This window comes from Giraffa tippelskirchi, chromosome 11 (assembly GCF_054371585.1).
Source record: "Giraffa tippelskirchi isolate mGirTip1 chromosome 11, T2T-mGirTip1v1.2.pri, whole genome shotgun sequence".
In the NCBI taxonomy this organism is placed as follows: Eukaryota; Metazoa; Chordata; class Mammalia; order Artiodactyla; family Giraffidae; genus Giraffa; species Giraffa tippelskirchi.
Genome location: NC_137285.1, coordinates 82,946,610 through 82,964,782, shown reverse-complemented (window position 1 = coordinate 82,964,782; position 18,173 = coordinate 82,946,610). Strand labels below are relative to the sequence as shown.

At 37.7% G+C, this 18,173-nt stretch overlaps 1 protein-coding gene across 3 annotated transcripts in view; it reads left to right on the top strand.

Moving 5' to 3' along the window:
- DYNC2H1 (dynein cytoplasmic 2 heavy chain 1) overlaps positions 1–18,173 on the top strand; it is a 362,922-nt gene that overhangs the window by 111,024 nt on the left and 233,725 nt on the right. For all 3 annotated transcript variants that reach the window (XM_081541773.1, XM_081541771.1, XM_081541772.1), the window contains exons 48-54: positions 617–747; positions 3,674–3,922; positions 4,380–4,488; positions 7,330–7,443; positions 9,351–9,493; positions 15,547–15,631; positions 16,805–16,959. In XM_081541773.1, the coding sequence (XP_081397899.1) occupies positions 617–747; positions 3,674–3,922; positions 4,380–4,488; positions 7,330–7,443; positions 9,351–9,493; positions 15,547–15,631; positions 16,805–16,959 (986 nt within the window). The remainder of the gene's footprint in view (positions 1–616; positions 748–3,673; positions 3,923–4,379; positions 4,489–7,329; positions 7,444–9,350; positions 9,494–15,546; positions 15,632–16,804; positions 16,960–18,173) is intronic.

Here is an 18,173-nt window from a genome sequence, read left to right as displayed (position 1 = left end):
TGTAGATTCAAGGAAAAAAGCTCCATTAAGGAGATGCACACAAATCATCTTAGAATAATGACTATAAGGAAGATTTGGATTTGGCACTTGTGGCAGTATTGCTGTTCCCAAATAAGAGTTTAGACAGTGGTTTTGCTAAGTAGAAAATGTGAAACATGTGACGGAGAAAGAAAGAACGTGAGCCCAGGGAAGGGAGGGCTGTTGCTGAGTGCACTGTGTGACAAGGAGACTGATGGACAGTCTCCCAGAGGAACTGGGAGGAGAGAGGGTCAGTAGAATGGAGAACAGACTGTCCTTGTGCGGGAGCAGCAGCCCTGCTATAGATAAGTGTAAGGAAAGTTGTGGTGTTCTTATTTTCCAATTACTATGTGATTAATTTTTCTTTTATTTTAAAAGGTAGGGCTCTTGATATTATTTATAAATCTGTGTTCTTTTTCAAGAATAATTGTGAGATTGTTTTATTTATTTGCCATTTCAAAGTAATTAATCTTTGCCTTTTTGGGGGATGTTCTTATTTGGACTAATAAAGTTAAAAATGGTTTAGTGTGAAATATATTTACTGATACTCCCATTAGAAATAACACATATGAAGAAAAAATATCTTTCATCTCTATAGATAATTTCTATGTTACCTGGGGAGCCCGACATAATTCAGGAACAAAGTCTATCCCAGGACAACCTTTGCCTCCCCATGGAAAACCACTTGGAAAACTAAATTCTTCAGATCTTAAGGATGTTATTAAAAAGGTATGATATGAATTTGAATTGGGATTTGATTGTGATTAAAGCCATTTTCAAAATATTTGTTGCAAGCTTTCTGAGGGCGTGAAGTGAAAGATCTTAGAATAGATAAAACTGGTTTGTGTCTTGCAGAATTTAGCCCAGTGTGTCAGATCTAACCAGAAGCTCACGTACTTACACAGATAAGTCTAAAATTGCTAAGATGCATGCTGGGAAAAGGTATCTGAGGTTAGAACTATTAAAAAGACTTAATTGGGAAATACCACTGTTAATATAATATTAACAGTTAATGTAATATTAACTGCTCATCCTAGAGCAGTGGTCTTAGCCTTTAGTGAGCATTCGAATCACTTTGAGAACTGGAAGATATTGATGACTGGGTCCCATCCTGAGAAGTCTGATTCAATAGGTGCTAATCTGAACTGAAAAAAATCAGAAAAGAATCCAAATTTTTGGTGGGCTCCCAAATGATGTTGATGCTGCTGGTTCACTGAAACTTTTAACAGCACTGTCCTACAGAGTGTTTTGTTTTTTTTTTTTTCTTTTGATATTAATTGTAGTAAGGAGCAACAGTATTGCATATGATTGCTTCAAAGATTAATATTTTTATGGAAGTTACTATGGATTTTATACCAAGAAAAGTTTTTCATGGTCTGGTAAACTGATTTATTTGACTGTGATGGATATTGCAAAGTTTGGGAATATGCAGCTGTTGCTAAATATGTGAAAGCTGTCCCCTCTCTCTACCTTCCCTCTGTCAATGGCTCCTGGCAGGGCATACTACTTCTTTATAGGCTTTTGATTCATATCTGAGCAGTACATAAAAACGAGGTTCACAAAATATTTTCACTTAGGCACTGTGTTTTGAGAGTTTGGAAACTGTTCTATACTCTGTGCACACTGACTTCATGTGTTGTTGTTTTGTTGTTCAGTTGCTCAGTCATGTCCGACTCTGCATCCCCATGGACTGCAGCACGCCAGGCGTCCCTGTGCTTCCCCATCTCCTGGAGCTTACTCAAACTCATGTTCATTGAATAGGTGACACCATCCAACCATCTCATCCTCTGTTGTTCCCTTCTCCTCCTGCCGTCGATCTTTCCCAGCATCACAGTCTTTTCTAATAAGTCGGTTCTTCACATCAGGTGATAAAAGTATTGGAGTTTCAGCTTCAGCATCAGTCCTTCCAATGAATATTCAGCGCTGATTTCCTTTAGGATGGACTGCTTGGATCTCCTTGCTGTCCAAGGGACTCTCAAGAGTCTTTTCCAACACCACAGTTCAAAAGCATCAATTCCTCGGGCTCAGCTTTCTTTATGCCCAACTCTCACATCCGTACATGACTACAGGGAAAACCATAGCTTTGATTATATGGGCCTTTGTTGGCAAAGTAATGTCTTTGCTTTTTGATATGCTGTCTAGGTTTGTCATAGCTTTTCTTCCAAGGGGCAAGTGTCTTTTAATTTCATGGCTACAGTCACCATCTGTAGTGATTTTGGAGCCCAAGAAAATAGTCTCTCACTGTTTCCATTGTTTCCCCATCTATTTGCAATGAAGTGATGGGATCAAATGCCATGATCTTAGCTTTTCAATGTTGAGTTTTAAGCCAGCTTTTTCACTCTCCTCTTTCACCTTCATCAAGAGGCTCTTCCTCTTTGCTTTCTGCCATTAAGGTGGTGTCATCTTCATATCTGAGATTATTGATGTTTTTCCCGGCAATCTTGATTCCAGCTTTTGCTTCATCTAGCCCCACATTTCAATGATGTACTCTGCATATAAGTTTAATAAGCAGTTTAATAAGCAGTTTAATATACAGCCTTGATGTACTCCTTTCACAATTTGGAACCAGTCTGTTGTTCCATGTCCAATTCTAACTGTTGCTTCTTGACCTGCATACAGGTTTCTTAGGAGGCAGGTGAGGAGGTCTGGTATTCCCACCTCTTGAAGAAATTTCCAGTTTTTTGTGATCCACACAGTCAAAGGCTTTAGCGTATTCAATGAAGCAGAAGTAGCTGTTTTTCTGGAACTCCCTTGCTTTTTCTATGATCCAGTGGATGTTGGCAGTTTGATCAGTGGTTCCTCTGCATTTTCTAAATTCAACTTGAACATCTTTTAAGTTCTTGGTTCACGTCCTGTTGAAGCCTGGCTTGGAGAATTTTGAGCATTACTTCACTAGTGTGTGAGATGAGTGCAATTGTGTGGTAGTTGGAGCATTCTTTGGCATTGCCTTTCTTTGGGATTGGAATGAAAACTGACTTTTTCCAGTCCTGTGGCCACTGCTGAGTTTTCCAAATTTGCTGGCATATTGAGTGCAACACTTTCCCAGCATCACCTTTTAGGATTTGAAATAGCTCAACTGGAATTCTATCACCTTCACTAGCTTTGTTCATAGTGATGCTTCCTAAGGCCCACTTGACTTTGCATTCCAGGATGTCTGGCTCTAGGTGAGTGATCACACCATCGTGATTATCTGGGTCATGAAGATCTTTTTTGTATAGTTTCTTCTCTGTATTCTTGCCACCTCTTTTTAATATCTTCTGCTTCTCTTGGGTCCATACCGTTTCTGTCCTTTATTGTGCGCATCTATGCATGAAATGTTCCCTTGGTAACAAGTGGTAAAAACGGGAGAGCTTTTGAAGTCTTTGTACAACCTGCTTATCTTACACTGCTTTTTACTAGTTTTTTTAAAGATATTCAAAGGTAACTGACTGTTATGGACTCATGCACTTGTTTGACATCACGTAAATTTTTCCTTAGAAAGTGCCATGTAGCTGGATTACTGGATAGATAAGAGAGTGTGAGACAACACATATTTACTTAACTTCTTTTCTTGAGTGCACCAAAAATATAATATCTTAATCTAGATAATTAACAATTTCTTATATAATTGGGGCTTGTATTAATTATGTAATATTCTTTGTTTTTTTTTTTAAAGGGTCTTATTCATTATGGACGAGATAACCAGAATTTAGATATTTTGCTTTTCCAAGAAGTCCTTGAATATATGTCTAGGATTGACAGAGTGCTGAGTTTTCCTGGAGGTTCACTTCTGCTAGCAGGACGCAGTGGTGTGGGTCGTCGGACCATCACTTCTTTAGTCAGTCACATGCATGGGGCAGTGCTGTTTTCACCAAAGATTTCCAGAGGATATGAACTGAAGCATTTCAAGAATGATCTCAAACATGTAAGTGCCTCACAGTCTTTTACTTTATTTGGTTTTCAATCCTAATTATTTATTATTCTAAAAGGCTTTAATGGCTTTTAAGTCTCTGATATATAATATAGTCTTTATTTTTATGATTATTTTCTTTATGATTTTACAGAATTATGTTTTTAGCTCTCAGTATCTCATAGTATGGGATGTTATATGGATTGGTAAGATAAACAAAAAGCATTTAAGACATATGTGGGTGTATTTAAAAATAACCCTCTAGCTTTTAATGTTCTAGCTATAAAACAATTAAATGTTCTCCCAGTAGTATTTGTTTATGAAATGAATTTACTTTCCAAACTATATTTTGATTACTCAATAAAGTATTGGTCAATAAAAATAACTTAGTTTACCTATAGAATGAAAATTTTTACCAATATTTGCCAAAAATTATTTAATGGGTTCCCAAATGAATTTTCTTATTGTGCAGGTGCTACATCTTGCAGGTATTGAAGCACAGCAGGTAGTTTTACTTCTTGAGGATTACCAGTTTGTACAGCCTACATTTCTGGAGATGATCAATAGCCTTTTGTCTTCAGGCAAGTGAATGGGTTTTATTTAAAGAAAAATAAATAATGTAAATATTATTCAAGTGAAGCTATCTTATAGAAAATTATGTTTCAGAAACTATTTGGCATAGCTTCTATTAAAGTGACAGAATGTTAACATCAAACATGCTCAGAGCAGGTGAACTGAGAAACCCCATTTTTATGAAACCGAGAGGTAGTGGAATTATATAAAAACGATGATTAAATATTGATACTGGTAAATATACTGAATAATTTGCCTTCTTATACACTTTTGGTGGGACTATTAGATACTATATATAACCTTGTGGGAAAGTTATCAACCAGTACTTATTTAAAAAATGTGTTATACCCTTTGATATAGACATTATATTAAATTGTAGAAATTTAGTTTGTAGAAATAAAAGAACTGTAAAGAAATATGTAGGAAATAAGAAATATAGAACCTCACTGTCCATCATTAGTAGAATAATGAAGGGGATGACAGAGGATGAGATGGTTGGATCGCATCACTGACTCGATGGACATGGGTTTGTGTAGACTCCGGGAGTTGGTGATGGACAGGGAGGCCTGGCGTGCTGCTATTCATGGGGTCGCAAAGAGTCGGACACGACTGAGCGACTGAACTGAACTGAACTGAGCTTTGTTTTGGGGCTTTCATGGTCGCTCAGTCAGTAGATAATCTGCCTGCAATGTGGAAGACCTGGGTTCAATCCCTGGGTTGGGCAGATCCCCTGGAGGAGGGCATGGCAACCCACTCCAGTTTTCTTGCCTGGAATCCCTATGGACACAGGAGCCTGGTGGGCTGCAGTCCATGGGGTCACAAAGAGTCAGACACGACTGACTAAGCATGGCACAGCTTTGTTTTGAACTTGGACCAGGAGTGTTTTGGTACTTAGGTACAAAATAAACCTTGTTGAAGTCTAGTTTCAGCTCTCTGAGTTGCCCCACTCCGGGGACTGAGGACAGGTGTACATGACGCTCTTTTTCCACTGTGGTTTTATGTGATGCATGTTTTGGATCCTGCTAGGTAGACTCTGGATGATGTAGTCTTTTTGTTTTCAGAATTTAATGGCTTTGGTTGAAGAGAGCATTTTATTTATAAAGTAAGGTGTCTACACTTTAGTGCCCAAATGAGAAAGACTCTAGTTAGACAAGTAGTACATCAGCTTTTGTCAAAGTGGAGGTAACGGTACAGTGAAAGTACTAAGCCTGTTTTGTAAATAACCTATTTTTTTAGGGATTCCCTGATAATTCAGCTGGTAAAGAATCCGCCTGCAATGCGGGAGACCTTGGTTTGACTCCTGGGTCGGGAAGATCCCCTGGAGAAGGGATAGGCTACCCACTCCAGTATTCTGGCCTGGAGAATGCCATAGACAGTCCATGGGGTCTCAAAGGCTGAACGACTTTCACTTTCACTTCATTTTGATTTTTAAAGTTCTTATTCCTGCATATTGCTTAAATTGTCACCAGATGGCGATTTTGTTCATTTTGGCTGATGTAAAGAAGTAGGCCAGATATTCAGGGTTTTTGTTTTAATTTGTGAAAGCAAACGTTCAGATAAGCATTAACCCAGTAATTATTTTTATTGTAAGATAAATTAGTCTTTATTATCAACATATAAGAGCAAAAATCATAAAGTTAAATTTTGGTTGTTAATTTTTCTAACATTTTTTGGCAAAAATATTTATATGAAAAATACTTTGAGAGAAAGTACTTAATAGGCCTTTTGGTCTCTTTTCTATATTTAAAATTCTTATTCCCTATAGACTATGTAAATAGAACTAACTTTCTTTATTAAATTTAAGGATACAAGGGTATCTTAGTATGGCTCAAATTTAGAGAAAGACATAGAGCACATTTATATGTACGTGCTTGTGTTTGAATATGTACATGGCTGATGGATGGGTCGTGATCTGGTACCTCTGAGATGAGCATAAAGAAAAGTAGTGGTTTACACTGTGTTGGACTTTCCATGAATGCAGAAAAAAAATTTTCACTTAATCTTACAGTTTCTTGTGAACTACAAATATATCGATTTAATGCATATTTATTAAATAACTGGATTTATGGTGGTGAACAAGCCCTCTATCAAATTCTTGTAGTCTTACCACCTTTATTTGATCTTCATCATTCTGTTGCATAGTAGCAGGCCATGACCAGTTCTCCTGATTTCTAGTAACAAGCTCATTCATTCATTTATTCATTTATTTAACAAATATTTATGTTTTAGATTCTTTGCCAGGAATGTCCTAAGGTTAATATTGATCATAATTAAATATTTGCCTTCTGGGAATTTAGAATCTAAGTGGGCAGGGAGAAGTAATTCATTCATTATTAAATGATGTGATAACTGCCAAACAGTGATGTTTGGATATTATATTCAAGAGAAAAGAGTACTTTCCCTAACATGTTGGTATTCAGGGAAGGCTCATGGGCATGGCAGTTGGCAAAGTAGTGTCTTGAGGGATAAACAGTATTTTTAGTGGAAGATGGGGCAGAGAAAGGCTGTGGTATGATGTATTCCAGGAAGAGGAAATATCTCATTAAAGTTTTAGAACACAAAGAAGTTCACTGAGGTTAGAATATAAAGTCTTGGAAGAGGGTAGAGAAGGACTTGGAAAGGCAGATAGATGAGCGATTAGTGGGAGGAGTTTGAATTTTTTTGAATGAAGGTTACAGGTATATATTGGTGAATAATATAGAGGTGGTAGGGCTTGCTTGTTTTTGAAACAAAGATTGAATAACATCAGATTATTTAATATAAAAATAGAAGAAGCATCATGTATGTAAAATGTGTGTTGAATTTAGTGTAATGTAGCTAAATCTCAGAAGAAATACAATGTTCTGCAGGTGAAGTTCCTGGACTCTACACTCTTGAAGAATTAGAGCCCTTGCTCTTGCCTCTTAAAGATCAGGCTTCGCAGGATGGGTTTTTTGGACCAGTCTTCAACTACTTCACGTATAGTAAGTGCCATAGAGTTCGTCAATTTAACTGTGCTTCATGCGAAATAAATACCATTTAATCTACCTTATTTTCTCATTAAATTGCAAAGGTATCTTAAATTTTGGGTCCACTTCATAATTTATACTTTTTTCTTTTTTATAGAACTTTTAGAAAATAGCAGGTAAGTAGACTAAAGGCTAACCTATAATAAAAACATGTTAAGTAAAATTTTAGCAAAAGGTAAGGATAAAAGTATGGTAATGTCTTTTGGGATATTTACTTTGCTGCTTTTGTTTCCATGTAGTAAAGTTAGTACCTATGTTAGAGAATTAGTGAATTATTTAGATTGTGCCACATTCTGTCAATGAGATGACTTTTGTCAATGAGATGACTTTTGTCAATGAGATGACTTTTGTTAATGAGATGACTTCGGGCAGCACCTGGGGTGGGGGCTGGTTGCCAGGGAAACCAACCACATGAGTCCTTCCTCTTTCCCAGGAAGCCACATCAGAAGGCGAGTGATCAGCTAGGCACTGATTATTGAGTCCTGGTGTGTGGGAGCAGTGGCCTTCCCCCTCCCCGCCGTAGGCTCACATAGTACAGAATATACATTCACTCCATCAGCCTGGACCCCTCACTGCTCTGAGCTTTCTGCTCCGTGTCACCTCTTCATAATTTTTTTTTAAATACTTGTAGATTTATAGAAAAGTTGCAAAGATGGTGGGGGGAGTCCCTGTGTAGCCTTCACCCAGCTTCCCCTCATGTTAGCATCCTACTGTAACAGCTGCAGTACGTTTGTCTAGCAGAGAAATTAACGTTGGTTCAGTGCTATTGGCTTCCCTTGTGGCTCAGCTGGTAAAGAATCCGCCTGCAATGCAGGAGACCTGGGTTTGATCCCCGGATTGGGAAGATCCCCTGGAGAAGGGAAAGCCTACCCACTCCAGTATTCTGGCCTGGAGAATTCCATGGACTATATAGTCCATGGGGTTGCAAAGAGTCGGACATGACTGAGTGACTCACTTCACTTCACATTCTGTAGTTTCTTTGAAACGAAGGAAACATATTGTTATAGAAGCAGTTTTGTATACACAGTGGATATCTAAAATTGATAAGCAAAAAATAAGGCAATAGTGGTACCACCCAGACACTACTATTACAGTGATCATCTTTATTTTTCTACAAGAACAATTATTATTGATGAAACAAAGAAAGTTGTTAAAGAGCTCCCCTCCCTTCTCTCTCCTTTAAGTTTAGAGGGAATTTCTACCACAACTTTAAGAAACAGATCATGTCAATGCTATTTTAAGACTATTTCAGAACATAGAAAATAAAGGGGAGTTTCTAAATTCCTTTTTATGAAGGGAAAATGATATTGACATTGAAACAAGGAAAAATATTTCTGCTAAAAGAAAACCAGAGATCAGTTTTGCTTCTGAATATTGAAACAAAAATCCTAAAAAGAAAAAAATTACTTAATAGAATCCAGTGTGACATTTGAAAAGTAACAGCAATATCATACTTTTTTTGGATATTTTCCCCCAGCTTGCACAAACATAGCACATATATGTGCACTGCAGGCGTCCTCATCTATCTGCTCAGTCGTGTGTGACTCTGTGACCCTTTGGACTGTAGCCCCCGGGCTTCTCTGTGCATGGGGTTTTCCAGGTGAGAAGCGTGGAATGGGTTGCTGTTTCCTCCTCCAGGGTATCTTCTCAACCTAGCGATCAAACATGCACCTCTTGTCTCCTGCATTGCAAGCAGATTTTTCACTTAGAGTATAATTCTGTTTCATAGCTTGCTCTTTTGTTAAACAGCTTCTGCCATCCAATTTCAGAAAATTTTAATTTCATAAAACCAGACCATATATGGATTTCTTCAAATATTGTTATTGTAATATTCCCTGATTATATTTATCTTATTTTTTTAGGAGTGCAACAAAACTTGCATATTGTTTTGATAATGGATTCCACAAATATAAACTTCATAATAAACTGTGAGAGCAATCCTGCTTTGCATAAGAAGTGCCAGGTGTTGTGGATGGAGGCTTGGTCAGATAGCAGTATGAAGAAAGTAAGTTTAATGTTTAAATATGGAAATAAAAAATAAGTACATTTTCTTTTTAAAGTTACTAATTGTCACAACTTCCCTTTGGGGTTTATTATAATACTACCTTAATTGTGGCACTGAGCATCTCTCATATATTTGAAAATAACAGTCTTTTCTTCATACTCTTGTACTTGACAGTTTAGTTGACTACAAAATTTTAGGTGTCAGATTATGTTGTTAATTAAGGACCACAGAGATGTTTATTATATTTAAAAAATTTTATGCATTTCATTACTTAGTCTGTTATAGACTAGCATATGATTAAAATATCACAGCAACAATTTTAGCAGTTGTTTCAATTAAAATTTAGGTGCCTTTTAAAAAAAATCTGTCATTGTTATGATATGTTTTTGGAGGGGTATGAGTTTAAAGTGTGAACTCAAAAACCGTCTCAACTGGAAGCCTTTTACATTGCTTCATTTGAACAAATAAATAATTTTCATTATTATCTCTTTGAATGATACTCATATTTCCAATCATTGATTTATTTTTGTATAGTAGAATTGCAAACTATTGCCTGTCATGATTCAGAGAAAGGGGCGTAGTTTGAGATAATAGACAATGTTTGACAGTTGAGATGACCCTTTAGATAGGTTTCAGTAAGCAGATAGAGGAAAGTTATTCCAGTCTGAAGAGGCTGCATGAACAAGAGGTGTTCATTAGGAAGAAGTAATTATTGGATGCTTACTATGTGTCAGTCTTCTATATACTGGGGATGTAGCAGAGAAAAGAGAGACGCAAGTCCCTGCCCTCATGGAGTTTACATTCTTTTGACGGATATTTGGATATTTAGGGAGGGAAAGGTTTCTACAGGAAGAATCTGAGATGAGAGCGCGCCTGGTGATTTGAGGTAACAGAGTGATCAAGGCGGAGAGTAGTTGCAGATGAGGTCAGGGGATTAAGAGAACGGTTAGGGTGGGGCTTTGGATGCTATTATAAGGATTTCAGCTTTTCTGGAAACAAGTAAGGGACTCCTTGGAGAAGGCAAGGGCACCCCACTCCAGTACCCTTGCCTGGAAAATCCCGTGGATGGAGGAGCCTGGTGGGCTACATTCCATGGGGTCTCTAAGAGTCAGAGGGACTGAGAGACTTCACTTTCACTTTCACTTTCAAGGGACTCCTTGGAGGCTTGTGAGCAAAACTGTTCTGATGTTTTATGGGATTACACTGACTTCTGTTTGAAAATAGACTGTAGAAGACCAGGAGGAAGCAGTTATAAAGCTATAGCAGTAACCTTGGTGAGAGACAAGGATGACTTGCTCTCAGGATATTGTGGTAGAGGTGGTGAGAACTGGTAGATACTGGGTATGTTTTGCAGTAGAAATGATAGGGTTTGCTGACAGATTGTAATAAGTTATTAGCGGAAGTGAGGAGTTGAGGATACCTGCAAGTCTGTTGGCTTGAGCTCCTGGAAAGACTGGAATACCTGTCAGTTGAGGGGAGACTATGAGAGGAACATTTTGAGAAGAGAAGATGAAGCTTTCATTTTTATATATATTAAATATGAGGTGTGTCGGACATACGAGTTGGAAGATTGAGAAGTTCAGGGGAGAAGTTCAAGCATACAGGAAAATTGCGGAAATTATCAGAGTTTAAGTGGCATTTAAAGCTTTGAGAACAAATACTACTAAAGGAGTGAATATTGGCAGAAAAGGAAGAGATCCAAAGGCTGACTCCTGGGGCACTTTCAGCCCTAAGAGGCTGAGAGGAACAGGAACCAGCAAAGGATACTGAGAAGGAACTGCTAGGAAAATAGGAAAACAGGAGCTGTGAATACAAGTGAAGCTTAGAAGCTAAGTGAAAACAGAGTTTTGAAGGAGCAAGGAAGGATGAACTGAATCCATGAGGCCGGGAAACTGATTATTGGGTTTAGCAACTTGTGTCCGTTAGTGACTTTAATGAAGCAGTTTCAGTTAGTAGTGGAAAAAAATACTGCATTGAAATGTGTTTCAGAAAGAATGAGAAGAGTGGAGAGTGAATATGGTCACTTCTTTTGAAGAATTTTGTCATAAAGTGGGAGGTAAAAATGGATCAGTAGCTGCAGGAAGTGGGAATAAAATAATTAAAAAAAATTTTTAAGATGGAACAAACTGGAGCATGCTCATATACCGTTGGGAATGCAAGAAAGGAAACACAACATATATGTTATATGAAAGGAGGAAATTGCTGGAGCAATATCCTTGGGTATAGATAGCATGTGGGTCTGTTACACAGATGAAAGGCTTAGGGATAGGCCTTTGCTTGGGCTTCCCTGTGGCTCAGCTGGTAAAGAATCCACCTGCAATGCAGGAGACCTAGGATCAATCCCTGGATTGGGAAGATCCTCTGGAGAAGGGAGGCTACCCACTCCAGTATTCTGGCCTGGAGAATTCCACGGGCTGTATAGTCCATGGAGTCACAAAGAGTCGGACACAACTGAGCGACTCTTCACTTTGCTTGGAGAATGAAAGTGTCATCTGTAGCAACAGGAAAGGAAGCAGAGTACAGGGGTCTAGGTCCAAGCAGGTGGGCGGGAGTAGCGCTGGGACGTGTTAGACACTTGTGGTTGTTTCTGTTTTCCAAGTGAAATCGGAACTAAGATTAATCACTTGGGAGAAAAATTGAGGGAAGAGATTTTGGAATCTTGAAGAGATGTAAGAGGATGTGCAAAATAGTGTTTTGGAAGAGGGAAGGAGTGAAAGGCTTAGGAGAATAGAATATGATAGTAATAGCGAGATAGCGTTACGGGTTCACATGAGGCCAGTGATTGTAAAGTTCAGTTGAGGCCAATCAGTGTAGTTGTGTGCTTTCTCTCCAGTCACGTATGCACTCGGTTACAGACCTGAAATAGTGGTGACTTGCATTTAAGCAGGATTGGGGCTTTGCTTTGCTACTTGAGTATGTGCCAAAGAATGCTCAAACTGCTGCACAGTTGCACTCATCTCACACGCTAGCAAATGCTCAAAATTCTCCAAGTGAGGCTTGAACAATACGTGAACCGTGAACTTCCAGATGTTCAAGCTGGATTTAGAAAAGTCAGAGGAACCAGAGATGAAATGGCCAACGTCTGCTGGATTATAGAAAAAGCAAAAGAATTCCAGAAAAACATCTACTTCTTTTTTATTGATTACGCCAAAGCCTTTGACTGTGTAGATCACAACAAACTGTGGAAAATTCAAGAGAGGGGAATATCAGACCGCCTTACCTGCCTCCTGAGAAATCTGTATGTAGGTCAAAAAGCAACAGTTAGAACCGGACATTGAACAGCAGACTGGTTCCAAATTGGGAAAGGAATAACGTCAAGGCTATATATTGTCACCCTGCTTATGTAACTTATATGCAGAGTACATCATGAGAAACGCTGGGCTGGATGAAGCACAAGCTGGAATCAAGATTGCAGGGAGAAATATCAATAACCTCAGATATGCAGATGACACCACCATTATTGCAGAAAATGAAGAAGAACTAAAGAGCCTCTTGATGAAAGTGAAAGAGGAGAGTGAAAAAGTTGGCTTAAAGCTCAATATTCAGAAAACTAACATCATGGCTTCCAGTCCCATCACTTCATGGCAAATGGTGGAAACAGTCAAAGACTTTATTTTCTTGAGCTCCAAAATCACTGCAGGTGGTGACTGTAGCCATGAAATTAAAAGACACTTGCTCCTTGGAAGAAAAGCTGTGACCAACCTAGACAGCATATTAAAGAGCAGAGACAGTACTTTGCCAACAAAGGTCCGTCTAGTCAAAGCTATGGTTTTTCCGGTAGTCATGTATGGATGTGAGAGTTGGACTATAAAAAAAAGCTGAGCACTGAAGAATTGATGCTTTTGAACTGTGGTTTTGGAGAAGACTCTTGCGAGTTCCTTGGACTTCAAGGAGATCCAACCAGTCCATCCTAAGGGAAATCAGTGCTGAATATTCATTGGAAAGACTGATGGTAAAGCTGAAGCTCCAATACTTTGGCCACCTGATGCAAAGAGCTGACTCATTTGAAAAGACCCTGATGCTGGGAAAGATTGAAGGTGAGAGGAGAAGGGGAAGACAGAGGACAAGATGGTTGGATAGCATCGCCGACTCAATGGACATGGGTTTGAGTAAACTCCGGGAGTTGGTGATGGACAGGGAGGCCTGGCGTGCTGCAGTCCATGGGATTGCAAAGTGTCGGACACGACTGAGCAACTGAACTGACGGGAAGGCCATGGAAGGTGAGGAGTTATGGTAGGAAGATGGTGAATGACAGTATAAAGGTTATTGAATATGGTCTTGGTGAAATCTGAGGATTATTTGCATTGCAAAAGGAATGAGCTGATAAGACAGGAGTGTAGTGATAGAAGAGGGGGACATTTGCAAGTGAGATTATGAAATGATTGCAGTTATTGTTAATGACAAGGTATTGGGATGTGACCATTGGACGTGGTGGGGGAGAGTGGCTGGGAAAAAGGTGATAGATAACAGAAAGAAGAATTCAAGGAATTGAGAGGTCACGGTATTAGTGGGAATGAATAGTGTTAATATATATACTCATTCAACTCTCTCTAGAAAGTGCTGTTTTTATCTCTTGGGAGGTAGAGTGGAAGCAAAGTGGAATGTGGTTGAAACCAGACAGGAAAACTTTCCTAATGTGGGGTATTATTTAGGGGTAGATTCTTTCCCACCCCTTCCAGCTTTATTGAGGTATAATTGACACATAAAAATTGTGTGTATCTAAGGTGTACATCGTGTTGTTCTCGTATATTTTATGTTATGAAATGATTACCACAATCAAGCTAATTAATGTAAGGGATAGAGTATTTTAAAGAAAGTGAATTTTCAAAGAAATGTCCATTGATTTAAAAGTGTATATTTAAAATCCTATCTCAGTTGCTTCAGTATTTTTTCAGAAGTCAGTGAAAGTATTTGATAAAAAAAAATTCTTTGGCTCAAGAATCATGGCACTTTCAAACTCTCCACTAGTTAAGGGATGTTCTGTCAACGTTTTATTCAGTCTGAGAAGAAAAAGATGATTTTTTGACCTAATTACCTGGATTACTTGTACTTATTCTTGTTAGGAATGTGAACTGTATAAGGTGAAATAAGTTGGAGGTTTTGGGCTTAATTTTAAAATTTTGGAGTTCTACTTATTTTTTTCTCCCTCAGAAATAGGGTTTAAAAAATTTTTTTATATAGTTTAATATCTGTTCATGACTTAATTTTCTTATTTGTGATAGTGGCAAAAACCTTGCTATGACTAGACAATAGATAGTATTTAAAATTATCAATTATGTTGATGTAAATTATGTTATCAATTATGAAATTATTTTCATTTATTTTTAGTTATTTCTTATTTAAGAAGGCTAAGAATCCTTCCTGTTCCTTTATGTCATGAGGGCATTTTATTAGTTTGATACCAAATAAAACATTTGATTTTATTACCTTGTGATTTTTAAATGATTATTTTCTAATTCAATCAAAATAGTGATTTTCTTCATTTCATAAAGTCTAATCATTTTTCAAGTGAGATGTTGAAGCTTTTCCTGTGTGCTGTTAATTTCCAATCAATTAATGGTTGATACGGAGAAGGCAATGGCACCCCACTCCAGTACTCTCGCCTGGAAAATCCCTGGACGGAGGAGCCTGGTAGGCTACAGTCCATGGGGTCGCTAAGAGTCGGACACGACTGAGCGACTTCACTTTCACTTTTCCCTTTCATGCACTGGAGAAGGAAATGGCAACCCACTCCAGTATTCTTGCCTGGAGAATCCTAGGGACGGCGGAGTCTGGTGGACTGCCGTCTATAGGGTCGCACAGAGTCGGACACGACTGAAGCGACTTAGCAGCAGCAGCAGCAATGGTTGATATGTGTCAAAGTATCGACTAGGAAATGTTTTCTAAAGACTGATGTACTGTTTTTTTTCTTAGCCTGGAAGGAATCCTAGAAGAAAAGTCCAATTGATACTTTTTATGTGTTGTGTTAAATTTTTTTTATCTCTGATATTGGATTTACTTAAACTTTTTTTCATACTGAATTGAGGTGTAAAGAGATCCTCTTCCTGTTTTAGATACCTGAAATGTTACTCAGTGAAATGGGTGGTGAAGAAAAATACAGTGACAAAAAAAGAAAAGAAGAAAAGAAAAAGAAATCAGGTAGTATTTTGATGAAATTGATTTTATCTGGCTTTTATTGATGAAATAATTGCCGTTTTCTAATGTCGTAAGGTAAGCTGAGTCGGTAATGAAGAGCCTTCCATGTCATGTTACAGAAGGAATTTGGATTCTGACTTGTTAGTGATCTGGGATAATTGACAGGTTTTTGTTAGAGATGTAACCAGAGACTTGTTTTAGAAATAGAAGTCTCTGCATCCACCTGTTTTTTTTTTTTCAGATATTAGAAACAGATTAGTATTCAGAGAAACAGGGGTACTATAAACCAGTATTACAAGGCTGTTGCCTTCTAATCTAAGAAGAAGGAACGGACTTGGGCGGTATTAGGAGGTCATCGAAAGAGGATTTGATTATATAATGGCTGTTGTATGCAAGGAGGAAGAAGGATGCAAGAATATTTCTCAGGTTCTGCTTGGAAAAATTTATTGGAAGTTGATTTATTCACTGGGGTAGAGGATACAGAGGGAATAGGTTGAGACAAGAGAGAGAATGTGTTTGTCACGTGTGACTCGGCTCCCAGGTGGCTCAAGTAATACAGGATCTGCCTGCCAGCGCAGGCAGCGTGGGTTTGATCCTGGGTCGGGAAGAGTCCCTGGAGAGAAAATGGCAACCCACTCCAGTATTCTCACCTGGAAAATTCCATGGACAGAGGAGCCCGGTGGGCTACTGTCCATCGGTTTGCAGAGTTGAACATGACCGAGTGACTGAGCACGCATGTGTATATTGAATCTAACGAGAGCTTGTTCTTAATTTTTTGGCTTTTGAAGCCCTGTTTCTCCCCATGTAAATACGAGTGGATAGGTGTTATTTGGTTTGGTATCTCTTTTCCAGTCGTATAGCTTTTAGTAAGCTTACTTTTAGACTGCATGTTACATAGTCCCAATTAATTGATATGAGAAACTGTAGATTTATATTTCTTGCAGCAATAAAACTTGTCAGGGGAAATGCAGGGAAAGATAGATAAATACAGTTGAAGTATAGAGATCACTGAAATTAAATAATGCAAATTAATAAGAAAAATGGAAGCTATGAATGGATAGCTTTGAGCAAATATATTATCTCATAATTTCAGTGAGTAGAAAAAGATATAGTTAAGTTTATTTTCTCTAATTCTTAATGGACCATACTTAAATTATCATTTTTCTCTCTTTCTAGTTGATCCTGATTTTCTAACATCGTTTTTATTAATCCATGAGTCTTGTAAAGCATATGGTGCTACACCAAGCCGATACATGACCTTTCTACGTGTGTATTCTGCCATTAGTAGCAGCAAGAAAGAGGAATTATTAAAAAGACAAAGCCACTTGCAGGTACATTATTGGTGATCTAAAATTATTTTATCTGTGTGTAGGGGACAAGGATTATGTAAATCACAATACCATAAATCAATCTTGTACTGTATTAAATGTCCTGGAAAACTGTCTCACCTATCTATATTGCCCACTAGATTATAGTAATGGTTTTGTATTTTTTTTGTTTGAATAATTATTTCTTTTCTTCACTGCATATGTTATTTGTATGCTTTTGATAGCCTATGGTAGTGGTTTTAAATGTCTTTTTCACGTGAACTTATTTTAGAAATCAGAAATGCCTATTATTAATTAAAACATAATATACAATATTATGTTTTATAATAAACTTTATATTTATAATTATATTTTATAAGCATTCTTAAAATTTATTTTATTATATAATTTCATTATTATGCATATTTTATTGTATTATTTATGTCACTTGACTTTGTACATTTTGAACTCTTTTTGTACTTCTGTAATTGTAGAGTTTAAACTTACGTGTGCTATTAGAATGCTAGCCTCAGATTCTGTCAGAGAGCATTCCCTCTCCAAAGTTCTTGCTTCTCTTTGTAAGGGTAGGAAACCAGGAGCATTAATTGACAGAGTTATCTTTATCCTTCTTTCTACTGATTTGCTTTCATTTATATTAAGCCACTAATTGCACATGCTTTGAAGAGATAATTTCCTGATTTAGTTCTCTATTATATTTGAGGTAAATAAATTTGCTGATTTATAGCTTTATTGGGTCAATGTGTTGTGTGCATTAGATAAAATGCTAATGTAAAGAATCAGCATGATGCCTGTCCTCTATACTGGGTGCTCAATAATGACAATAAATACTGTTTACATTCCCTTTTTTTGCCATTGCTATCTTTCTAAAACTTCTGATTCATTTTGTGACAAAAATGCAATTGTATGGAAGAACAGAATATTTTTCATATTTATTCCTTGGATTATCAACGGACAGTGGAATGGGGAGTTGTAATGTGCAGGCTGGGGTCACCCACCCCCGAGTAGCCGAAGCATTTGGCGTGATTGCGTACCAGCACCCTATGCAGGGCAGCCTCTTATAAAACAGTGGATAATGGACTAACAAAACCAGGTCATGTCCGGCAGAAAAAGAGTGGTCCCTGAGGGCGTTTGTTCAGTTAATGAGACTGAAAAATGAGAAAGGTTTACTGAGGATTTTTTTTTTTTTCTATTTTCTTTGCTGTTCTAATGCATTTGAG